Here is a 12,477-nt window from a genome sequence, read left to right as displayed (position 1 = left end):
AAATAAATCCCCTCTGTTATCAGAGGAGAACAGTACAAGTGGCTCTGCCACTGGCATTAAGAGAGACAGCAAGGACCAAATTCCTGTCTTAAATGCTGATTGCAGCACAGGGGGAAATAAACCAAACACGCTGTCCATCAAGCAAACTGTATGAAGGACAGGAATCTCAAGACAAAAGTCCACCTTGAGACACCTGCTGACCAAAATGGCTTAGGAATTGTCTTGCTCCTTACTACTCAAACTTGGTACTCTTTGAGGGTAAGAAAACCAACAATCAGCCATGCCAAGCCTCATGGAAGGGAACCGCTTGTTTGAGGAATGGCATCCTGCTTCTAGACTGGGACTTCTCATTGAAAGACCCATCTAAAAAGGACTCCACCTGGATGAAAAAAAGCCGTGGTTGGATTTACTTGTCTGAAGTCAGGCATCAGAGACTTGGCCCTCTCCTAGCCTCCACAACCCTGCCCTTGCCACTGCACTGGATCATCTGAACTGCAAGCAACTGGTGACTTTTTGTCGCCCAATTTTTGTGGAAAGCCCTCCAGAGAAGCGGTGTTCAACACAATGCAGAAATAGACATTTTTTATCCTAGAGCATTTGGGGAAATAAACCAAACACGCTGTCCATCAAGCAAACTGTATGAAGGACAGGAATCTCAAGACAAAAGTCCACCTTGAGACACCTGCTGACCAAAATGGCTTAGGAATTGTCTTGCTCCTTACTACTCAAACTTGGTACTCTTTGAGGGTAAGAAAACCAACAATCAGCCATGCCAAGCCTCATGGAAGGGAACCGCTTGTTTGAGGAATGGCATCCTGCTTCTAGACTGGGACTTCTCATTGAAAGACCCATCTAAAAAGGACTCCACCTGGATGAAAAAAAGCCGTGGTTGGATTTACTTGTCTGAAGTCAGGCATCAGAGACTTGGCCCTCTCCTAGCCTCCACAACCCTGCCCTTGCCACTGCACTGGATCATCTGAACTGCAAGCAACTGGTGACTTTTTGTCGCCCAATTTTTGTGCAAATCCCTCCATAGAAGCGGTGTTCAACACAATGCAGAAATAGACATTTTTTATCCTAGAGCATTTGTAGGGAAAGGAGACAATCTTTGGCACTGGTCATCTCCACCAGAAAGATTTGCCTGAGGAAGAGGCATGTAAAGCTTGTCATGGGCTTTGTCACGTCTGGCAAAAGTGCTCAGTACCGTTTGTTAGAAGGCGATGTGGCCTGGGGCTTCTTCGCACCATCGCTCCTCTTCTCCACCGGCTCCTGCACAGATGGGCATTCAGCCTTCTGGTTTTCCATCCCCTACAGAGACACAGAGAAACCCCATCAATCTTTAGAATATAAACTAGGAAATTCCCTCTTTAAAACACCAGTTAGAACCAGGATCACTGCTACCAAGGCTTAGGGAAACATTTCCTAACTTACAGAAATAAACAGACCAGAGATTCAGTGATGCCAACTCTTTGCTTTTGGTAGCCCAAGGCAGGTTATGGGTGCTACCCTACTGAGCTGCTGTCTGAAATCCCAAATTCATTAGTCTTGAGCATAAATGGGAATAGTGCCAACTGGTAGGCAATGAGTGGTCTTAAAGGAAGTAGCAGAAAAAATTGGACTCTTTCGGGGCTGGCCCATTGTGTTGGAAGTTGATTTGGTTCAACACTTACTCTCCCTGCTCCTGCACAAAGGCACACTCCCTTCTGTAAAATCCCCCCCAATCAAACAAATTATTTTCCAGTGGATCCTGCTGAATTTACCAAGCTTCTTCCAGCTCCACAGGGCTTGACAGCAGGGCAGTATTCCCAAAAGACAGACAATAATTGTAGTAACTAGGATTGACTTGGACATCTTTTGTATATTTGGAAATTTTCTTGGTGCTACTAAGAGACTTAGAGTCTCTTTTGCAAAGACTCTGTTATGTTCAGAAGCACTATTGTCACTTAATTGCTTTACTGAGGGCAGAGTGCTGTGGGGGCTTACACGTGAATGTAAACCCATTTTCTCCTCTTTCCCTTTCCTCTTTGTGACCCATATTCAAAGTATTCAAAACCCCACTTTTCCCCTAATAATACAGTTCCTCTGTGGTCTGCAGAAGAACAGGCTGAGGATTAACAGCTCATTCCCAGAGGCAAAATGATTCAGCAGAAGAGGAATGAGATAAAGACACACTGGGTATGGTTGATCTCGAATTAGCAGTGGCAATACTTGCACAAAGGAGAAATTTCTCCTGCCAAGCACTTACTTTCTTCTTAATTCTCTTCAGGATATCTTCCAGGTCATGCGTGGAAAGAGATTGTTCCAAAAGCTTTTTAAATTTTTGATGACTAAGCAACATCTTCACCATCTCCTGTCCATAATGCCTAAGGAAGGAAGGAAGGAAACAAAAGAAAAGTGAACAAAGGAAGAGGGTTAACAGAAGAGGCTGATGCCTTGAATTCATCAGGTGCAATCCTTGCATGAGAAGGCATTACCTACACTCAGCAAAGAGGGAGATTTACCTCCCTTGACACTGGGGCCACAGAAAAATACCATTTCTCTCTGAAACTGGGGGTGTGCTTCTGGGGGATCAAAGCATGCCAGGCAACAAGGGAAACACATCTGCTTTGTTGTCAGAGCCTATTAGCAGTGTCCTGCTGCCCTTGCACATTCATTTTCCTTTCTTTAACTGGCAGGGAAGCCAGGACAAAACACCTCATCCTTGCTTTGGATTATTCTATACTATCTTTATGCACATGGGCAGTTAGTTGCTCTGGTGTTCCTGGCACCTATTAATGGGAATTTCATCATCCAAGTAAGGGGATTTTGGTGGCTTGGGGTGATTTTGCCACTAGGAAACCACAGTTTTCTTCAAGAAGAAATTTGGGCATCACTGAGCCTCAGATAATAGCATTCTAGAATGCTATTAGCATTCTAGAATGCTATTATCTGCAGAAGTGGTTTAGAAGGACTGAATACATTAGCTAGAGACCTCTGAAATATTTCTAAGTCATAAGTTAATGAGAAATACATGTTTGGGATCCTTCAGTGATGAGTATTAGCCAACACTTTGTCTTTCTCTTGTGCACCTAAGGCCAAAAAAAACTGTTGTACTGGCTAATTGGAGCTCTTTGGATCTCAGTAAAGAATCTTTCAAATCACAGGAAGTTGGCAATGCTCCTTGCTGCCAACCTCAGGTTACCCAGTACAGTCATTCCCCAGGCAATCTAGAGCAGTGGTCACAGCACCAAGCCTGACAGAGCTCAAGAAGCATTGGGACAATGCTCTCAGGCATATGGAGTGACTCTTGGGCTGTCCTGCACATGGCCAGGAGCTGGACTGGATGACCCACATGGGTCCCCTCCAACTCTGCATATTCCATGATTCTATGCCCCTTAGCCACACTGTGAAGTCACTTATGATTTCCTTGAGTTTCCACTCTTTTCTGGTTTTAACTTAAAGCCAGACACAAAACGGTTTTCCTGTTTTAGGAGGTGAAATGAAGATCATTACCTTGTGTCCTTGTGACTGTCCTGAGCAAATGTCCCTGCCACCTGTGCCAGCCTCTCAGCCCTGGGTGTGGCTGCGAGCTTCGTGACTCCCATTTTCTCCATCAAGGACAGGAGGAGTTCGGCCGCACACTTCCGCGCCGGGATGTAGCAGCTCCTGGGAAGGAGAAAGCAAACCCTGAGGCACAGGGAGGAGGAGCAGCAGCAACACAGGCCTTGGCCACAGCCTGTTCCCTGTCCTTGCTGGGGGAAGGAGCCTGGCTTCTCCTTGCTGCTGCAGACACCTGCAGAAGGTTCTGTCCTCAGTTAAACACAAAGTTCGCATTGTTCAGAAGGGCTGGCTGCACGGAAAAGGGAAGAATTCAGTCTCCCTGCACTATCTGATACTCAATTTCTTTCCCAGAATTTACTTGGAGAAAGATTAAAGTAATAGATTACATATGAATTATTTAGAAATTAAGGACAATTCATGCTGACCCATTAGAGGGCACCCACTATAAAGAGCTGCAGAAGGATGAGGCTCTTTCCACCCAATCGTCCCCAAATCTGCAGACCCCTGGGAAAACACAAATGCAGGGAAAACATGCTGTGGGTCGTGAAGTTGTGGAATATCCAGCAATGCAGCCTGTTTCTTTTGTAAAGCTTGGCAAGGGATACATCTGAGTGTTTTACCCTATTCCAAAGCTGAGGAAAGCCTGGCAGTCAGTTTAGGCAACTTGTCCTGTTCTAGAGACTGTCTCTTGGGAACTATCAGGCCCAGCACCAACACTTAAGGCAGCATTTGCTTCAGCTGTCCCATGGCACTCGGCCTGTCAGGGTGCCTGGAAAGTGCTTCAACATTTCAGGGCTAACATGAAACATCAGTTTGAATAGAAAGTAGAGCTCTAAGGCCAGGACACTCATACAAGGCTCCTTTTGGCAGGAGCTTTTGACACCTGCTGTGCAGGCTGTGCCACACCCAGCACATTCTCCCTGATGTGCTCCACACCAAGCAAGTACCCTCCTTATTTCTCAGAAATGAGAAATGAGGTTGATCAGCGAATCAGGTCACTGAGTCCACAGAAGATGCAGGATACAGGACCCTTCCCTTCTACCATTCCCATTCTCTCTCTCATCCCTTCCCTCACCCACACACTGGAAGGTCAAGAATATCACAGAAAGAAGAACCTACTTGACTCCCTTGTCCATGAGAACGGTCATTGCTCGTGCAGGAGTCACGTTCTCTACCATCATCCCCAGGCTCTGACAGGCTGCCTTCTGAATAAACTCTGGGGAGTTCCTCAACATGTGGAGAAGGACTGCAGCAATCTCATCCACCTCAGAGTCCATGTTCTTCCCCAAGATCGCAAAGAGCTCTCCCAGAGTGACAATTGCAGAGCAGGACACCTTGGACCGGAGGTTGGTCACCTGGGGAAGTCATGAGGGGAAACATAAGAATCCCCTTGAAAAGAAAACCAGTTTCCTTAGACAAAACTCCCAGGAAATCACAACGCATCCCACTGTGTACAAAAGCACAGTAGGAGCAGAAGAGCCCAAGCACAGAAAGGCACTTCCTCTGGCACCAATTTCTGGCCACACACCTGCATACTGCAGGCATAAAAAAATAGGTTTCACTAAAGTGTTCCACTTAACCCTTCTATAATGTCAACTGCTTTGATTTTAGGCCCTTTTATTTGAAAAACAAGCAAATGAAAGAAAGGGCTGCTTTGAAAACATAAAGGCACAAGTCATAAAGATAAAACAGTCAGATGCTCCTGTTCCAAAAAGCAAAACCTGTAGCTGAAGGACTCAGGCAGGAAACAGAAAACTCAGGCTCAGGTCTACAGACTCATTTGCAGTGTTCAATTACAGCTTGGGCAGAGATTGGGACTCTGGCATATCATGTCATTAGTGTCTCATTTCTGCCTTGCATTACAATGGTACCTCACTCACAGACAAGTGTCAAATACCCGACCTGCCAGTAAATACAGCTGCATGTACACACAGATCCTACAGATAGCTGACAGACATTCGAAATAGAAGGTCTAAAACCAGAAATGAAGGCAGTCCCTGAGCACACATGGAGATGAACAAGCACATATTCTACTCTACAAGCCATGTATGAAGTATGGGGGACAATTCAGAGCAATGTTCTCACCTCGCTGGTAACTGCCAAGCAAATCTCACGAAGTCGACAGAGCAGGACTTCTGAATGGGACTCAGCCAGCAGTGTGATGTTCAAGAGTCCCTTCTTCTTCAGTTCCCTGCAAGGCAAGTACCAAAAAGATTGATTTTTCTCTCTACCCAAGCACTAGGCAGCACCCACTGAAATCACCAGGCTAGCAGCTCAGTCAAAGCATGGGAGGTGCTTTTCAAGGAGTCCTGAATGAAATCGTGGAACACATTGCCACAGGATGCTGTGGCTGTCAAAAGCATACACAGATCCAAGAGGCAAATAGAGGGCTTTCAGAGTCTTCATTTGTGACCTTTCTGAAAATCTTTGCTATTAAGTCCCTCTGTCACTGCTTCCTAGAAGCTGTGAGGCCAGGCGATGCTGCTGTTTCTTGCCACCTCCCTGTACCTGTCCCTGAGACACGGTCCCATTGGGCTGTTACTGGGACATTTTCCTTCTTTGTCAGCCCCAGCAGGTAGTTCAGCACTGAGAGCCTGCACTGGCACTCAGGAGCTGAGTTTCCACTCTACAATCAGGGCCTGTGTGTCACCCACTCCACTCCACCTCACACATTCCCCAAAAAAGCAGCAAGATGTCCCAGAAGATTAGGATTCCACCCCTGGGCAAGAACTGTAGAAACTCTGGCTCTTCCCAGAACACTCCTACCTAAAACAACCCCCACAACAGCAATGTTATTTAAAAGGTGCAAACAACTCCATCTCTCAGCACTTGCTTTGTGCAGGCCCTCAGCCACAGGAAGGAATGTGAGGCATCAGGGCTGCAGCCAGGGCTGGCAACTGATCCCACGGGCACCCTGAGTGTCATCTGGACCCCCCACACCTGCCGAAGCTCTCTGCACCTCACAGGGCACCAAACAGAAATGGGGAAGAGAAAGCAGAAGGGAAAGGGCAAAGCAAAGGAGACTGCACAAGGAGATACATCGTGGCAAATTTTTCATGCTTATCCGTGTGAGAATGAAGCATCCACCAGTGAGTGGGTGCTAACCCAGACATCAAAAAGACAACCAATATCACCTAACATTTGTAAGGTTATCATCTCTGGGCCTCCTTCTGTCTGTGTAGAATTTTGGGACACATTGTGAGTATTGACAAAACATCTCAAGCCCGTATGAATCCATGAGAAGGAAAAGTTGAATTCCAAAAGTGCAAGATTCCTAGAGGATTTTATTTCTTTTTCCTTCTCTTCTGCCATGAGCCTTTAAGAGTAATGGCAGGCTGAGGGACTTGAAGGCACAACTCAGTCCATTTCTCAGAAAGAGGAGCTACCTGGAGCTGCTTCTGGGACTCACATGCAGGAGTCCCTGCCATCACTGTCAGCAGTGGGAGCAGAGAGGAATCTTACTCAGTCCCACTGGCCCAGTGGCCCAAGGCACCCAAATCTCTACACTCAGAACTGCTGCCATCCTGTTTCTGCCTTCAGCCAGCAAACCATCTCGTCCCACAGCTTTCTCTCTTCCCTCAACATTTCCTTTGCAGCTCCATGGAGCAGCAGCCAAAGCCAGGAAACAGCATGGACCTGCTGCAGCTGGAGCAGTGCTGCAGAGCAAAGCCAAGGAAAGGCTGCTCTCCAATCTTTAGCCTCTCACAGCTCTGCAGTGGTTTCAGCAGTGCCCTTTGGCCCTCTGGGCTCTTGGGGCTCACAGGCACCAGCAAGACATGCTTCAGACTGACCTTAACGCTAAGAGAGACACAGAGTGATGGGGCCTATCTTACCAGTCATCGCTGCCCAGAAAGGCCACTGCCTCCTGCAAGGCCTGCTGTGGGTCTGAAAAGGCTCTGTGCTTCTGCCTATGCCCACGGAGCAGCTCCTCTCGGCGCTTGGCACCAGTGGCCGTCTGCGATGTCACTGCAAGGAGAGGGTCGGCCATGGGCGCTGCAGGCCGGGCAAGGCACCCGCCATGGAGCGGCCTGCAGCCCCATCTCCCAGCCAGGGTTCCCTGTGGCACACACTGCCACTGGGGCAGAGACTTCCCTGCTCTCTGGATCCCGGGGTTCCTTCCTTTCTCCCAGCCTCCTGCAAGGCCTGCTGTGGGTCTGAAAAGGCTCTGTTCTTCTGCCTATGCCCACGGAGCAGCTCCTCTCGGCGCTTGGCACCAGTGGCCGTCTGCGATGTCACTGCAAGGAGAGGGTCGGCCATGGGCGCTGCAGGCCGGGCAAGGCACCCGCCATGGAGCGGCCTGCAGCCCCATCTCCCAGCCAGGGTTCCCTGTGGCACACACTGCCACTGGGGCAGAGACTTCCCTGCTCTCTGGATCCCGGGGTTCCTTCCTTTCTCCCAGCCTCCCCCAGCTGGGCACAGCTCCAGGCTAAACCTGACAATTGCCCCCACAGCCCCAGCTCCCAAGGGCCACAGCTGCCACAGCCAGCAGCCGGTTCCTGAGGCCGCAGAGCTCCCGCTCCCTGCCAGGCAGTGCTGACAGCAGGACTGGCTGGCCCAGGAGGGAACCCCTCAGGTGCCTCTCTTGTCTCAGCACCCTGATTTCCCCCAGCCCTGAGGACAGGGGCTCTCTGCAAGTCCCTGAGGAGAGACCTGCAGCTGCCTAGAGACAGCACCAAGCCAAGCCTGAGCAACCCAGCCCTGCTGGGCCTGGCTCAATCCCCACGGAGCAATGACCAGGGAACAGCGACACCTGACCCTTCACACCTGACAGTGCCTCTTTCCATCGACTACAAATATTCTAGACTACCAAGCTGAAGTAACTCAAAAGTGGATTTGCTGTTCATTCTCAGGACAGATTATGGACCCAAGATCCCAGCTGTGCTGGCTAAGGCAGGAGGCACTTTGTGCTCCATTCCCTTCAGGGAAATGCTGCCACGGAGAAGGCTTACCTGAGGAGCTGCCATCTCCATGGATGGTGGGTGTACTGGGCAGAATGGGCACCTTGTCCTGCTCTCTCACGACCGTTTTCTTCATGGCACCACCAGGGTGTTTTCTCTGCACACTGGGAGCCGTGCCATTGGTAGGTGGTAGGCTAAAGCCTGCAGGGACCAAAGAGGAGCTTGTAAGTGAAGAGTGCTGGACAGGGTGATGATGGAAAGGGCCAGAAAAGTTGCTGGACCTGGGTAACATCTCGTTATTGTCCCAAAGAACTTCAAGTACAACAATGGCACACTAACATGGGACAGTGAGCACAGAATCCCAGAGGAGCTTGGGCTGGAAGGCACCTTTAACCATCATCTATTCCAACCCCTGTGAGCAGGGATGCCTTAATCTAGATCAGGTTCCTCAGAGCCCCATGTAAACTGGCCTTGAACACCTTCAAGGATAGACCAACAACAGCTTCCCTTGGCAAATCCTTCCAGCTTTTCATCCTCTTCATTTAAAAACATTCTCCATCATATCTAATCTAAATCTACCCTCTTCTAGCTTAAAAGCAAACTGCAGTGACACTTCCCCTAAGAAACAAGGAAAACCCAGTATTGCTTTGCTTTTGTTCTCCTGCTCCAGAGGCAGGCAGGGGAAGTTACCGAAGTGCAGATAACCTGGTGTGATGCCTCCCGAGGGCCCTGCTGCCGCCCTCGGGCAGCCCTGCAGGCAGAGCCCCTCAGCCAGGATTCATTCGGGAATGCTGCTTGCTCCTGGGGCTACAACAGAAGCCCTGCCAGGGGCTTCAGCACAGCTCTGCAGCGCCAGCTCCTCAGCAGGGAGTGGCAGGAGAAGGATCTCTGGAGTTTTCATCAGAAGGAATGGAATTTTGTTTTTTCCAGGTTGCACCCCGGTTGAAAAGCATTCTTTCAGCCTCACCTTCCCTGGAGGCTGCTCTCCAGGAGAGAGTCTGAAGCCCCAGTGTACTTTCTTTGCAAGACAGAATTTTCTACTCTGAAAGACTTTACAAGTGGAGGTGGGAAGCTGATACTCTTTTACTGACTCAGTGAGGCCATGGGCAAGACACTTCATGTCTCTGTATTTTTCTTTGGGAAGCAGAATTAAATCCTAATGCAGCTTCTTACTCAGGTGCAAGCAGAACAGCCCCCCAGTCTGATGGCAACATTGTGCAAGTGGTCAAAAAGGACCACCACAAGTGTAGCCACCACTTACTTGCTTTAGCTGCATCCCCAGGCTCAACTGTCTCTGGAGGAAGCTGCAAAGATTTTTCATTTTGTCTCCTCTTCATCTCTTTTCCCAAAAGCTCCATTTTCTTCTGCTCTACGTTCTCCTCAGCCAACTTGCACAATTCAGCATGGATCTAGGTGCAATGGAAAAACATCACAGACTGTAAGCAGAGATACACAAACCAGACACAACATCTCATCAGGAGCAGAGAGTCCATAGAGTGCCATGGTCTTCCATGCAGCTCCGTATCCATTCCAAAAGTTTCAGAGGAATGTCTCCCGTCCTCACCTTGGCAGTTACACACAGTGAGGTGGAACAGTTTAGTGCCACAACCTTACACTGCTGCAACTGCAACCTCTGTCAGGAAGCCCTCCTTGAAGCATGAAAGTCATAGGAGTGCTCCAAGACAGACGAAGAGCTCACATGACAGTGAGCAGGCAGCTCAGTTCCTACAGGCCATGGCAGGAGAATGAAAACCATGTGCAATACCCAGCAAGGAGGGAGAATGTGCTGTTGCTTAACACTCATGGCCAGGAATTGCAGCTGTTTCTCACTTCCTGGCTTGTGAAGGACTCAGCTCTGAAGGACTTGGTCTCTGAGGCCAGCAGACCAAAAGGAGGAGTCTTGTGAAAACAAGTTGCACAAACGCTGATATTAATGAGCAGAAAACTTGAGAATGAGAGGGCTGTGAGATACAGCTCCTGGGGCTACTCTAATTTTGGCACAAGAAAGGCTACAGGGCCATAAAAGGCATGTGCAGAATGCGCAGGAATATTTTCTTTTTTGCACTGCATTTCCAGAACCCCAAGGTACCACTCCAGCTTCTGCCACTCAACACTTCACACTGGAGGAATTTTCACTGAGCTACCAGAGAACACTCCCAATGACAGGGCTATGGAAGAGTCAAATGAGCCCATCAAGGAATTGAAATTAACTTTTCTGGCCCAGCTAAAGATCCAAACCAGGGCCTGTTCAAATTAAAGGGTCAGTTCCTGTCAGGGATACATTGGGCCCTTTCACTGCAAGGCCGAAATCAAGTGCCCAAGTCTTTGACTGGTCATTCTGTCTACCAAAGCTGTTGTGCATCTGCCTCCTCTGCCAACCCACAGCAAACCCAAAACAACTGCAGGTCCTGGCATTGCTGAAAAGGCAATCGTGTGCCTGGGCTCTGGGCTGATCTCCCCATGGCCACCTCCCCTCCCTTCCCTCTGAACAAAGCCATGCCAGAGCACACAGCTGCCCAGAAGCTGATGAACCCTAGAAATAGCATCAGAGACTGCTGTGCATGGGGCATGGCTGTACAACTCACAAGCTGAGACAACCTGACTTTGCAGGTTCCAACAAACATCTTTTTCCATCCAAAGCAGACACAGTTGACAGAAAACACCACCAAGACGTAGAGGTGCGTCATAGATACCTGTAGGTTACTAAATGGAGGAGGATTGCTTGTCCATATTGGACAGCTTTAGCTGCTCTGACTGCTTGTTGGTGTTTTCTCAGCCATAAGACAGATGAGGAACCACAACACAGCCCAGCTCCAACCTCACCTCTGTGTCAGGCTGAGCCTTGCTCACAGGGGAAGAAGTGAGTTCAGTGAACTCCCACCTTTACAATCAATCCATCTAATGGGTGAGGCATCCAAGGCATGTTTTCATTATTCAGAAGACCTCTCTGTTTTTATTTTTCATTAAACTAGTCTCACTAGAGTTCCTTTCATACAGTGAACTGTATGATGCTGGCAAACCAGGAGAGAATGCTTCTACAACTTCGCTTATGTGTTGTTCATTGCCCATCCACTACGGTGACATTCTTCTAAACTGTGGGCAACCCACAGTGGTCTCCAGAATTTGAGAATTACAACTCAGAAGCAGTTGCTTTCCAAAGGTAGTGTTCATGCCCTGTGTTTCACTAACTCCCACTCAGTTCTGGGTTGGGTTTTATTGGTTCATTGCTTTTATTTCTCTTCACAAAAGAGGAAGCTCTGGCACATGAACAATGGCACCTCATGTTGGAAGAAGCTTTGCAATCCAAGTTACATGTCCCCAGTACTCAAGGAGTCTGGATCTGCAGGGAATAAACTGGCCATTCAACTGCAAATTGCCACTTTTGCTCTGCTTCATTGTTCCATGGGTTTTTCCCCCCTGCCATTATAGGGGGTTTCCCTATTCCTCCCAGTGCAAAACCAGGAAACGTCCATGAATCTTCCTCAAATCTCACAGGGTTCAAATCAGAACCTACCCCAAGGAATGGTTTTCTCCTTCAAGGGCAGGCAGAAAGAGGGGGAACATTTCTCATTTCATGCTTGGTATCCAAGCCATTAGTGAGGAATACCGCCCTCAAAATTGGATTTGTTTCCCTCTGTGGAATGTCCCAGTCAGTAATACAAGAGAGACAGGTAAGGATTAATGAGATAGTTCATTTCTAGTCCAGAAATAATACAGCAAAATTGGCAACTACTCCCTTATGGCATTAAAGATTGTAGCTACATGCCAGCAATGAAGGAGTCATTACTAAGGGGCCATACTATTTTCTTCTCTTTGTTGCAATATTTTAGAGAACATTCAAAGAAAAGCCGAGGGTTGCAGGAGTGATACCCAAACATAAATTGTGTTCTTGACACTACAGCCCCACGGGGCACTGCCAGCAGCACAGCTCATTGCAGGGGCACATGCAGGGCACAGCTGTTCCCTGGCAATGTGCACAGCCTCTCTGGGCTGCCACAAGACCCTTCCTCCCAACAGAGAGCGGCCCAGCTCCCACCTC

The 12,477-nt window shown here is 48.6% G+C and overlaps 1 protein-coding gene across 1 annotated transcript; it reads right to left on the bottom strand.

The window, feature by feature from the left end:
• Positions 1–1,035: 1,035 nt before the first annotated feature.
• LOC121365291 (TOG array regulator of axonemal microtubules protein 2-like) lies at positions 1,036–11,125 on the bottom strand. Its single transcript, XM_041489344.1, has 10 exons — positions 11,024–11,125; positions 9,700–9,847; positions 8,490–8,639; positions 7,611–7,775; positions 7,374–7,506; positions 5,626–5,731; positions 4,660–4,895; positions 3,493–3,645; positions 2,246–2,363; positions 1,036–1,308 (listed from the first exon to the last, which is right to left on the bottom strand). Exons 1-10 carry the CDS (start codon positions 11,123–11,125, stop codon positions 1,198–1,200), a joined length of 1,422 nt encoding a protein of 473 aa, XP_041345278.1. The 3' UTR covers positions 1,036–1,197.
• Positions 11,126–12,477: the final 1,352 nt, after the last annotated feature.

Source organism: Pyrgilauda ruficollis, unplaced genomic scaffold, assembly GCF_017590135.1.
Source record: "Pyrgilauda ruficollis isolate IOZ18807 unplaced genomic scaffold, ASM1759013v1 scaffold93, whole genome shotgun sequence".
Taxonomy (NCBI): Eukaryota; Metazoa; Chordata; class Aves; order Passeriformes; family Passeridae; genus Pyrgilauda; species Pyrgilauda ruficollis.
Note: the sequence above shows the minus strand (reverse complement) of the source record. Positions and strands in the feature narration are given on the sequence as shown.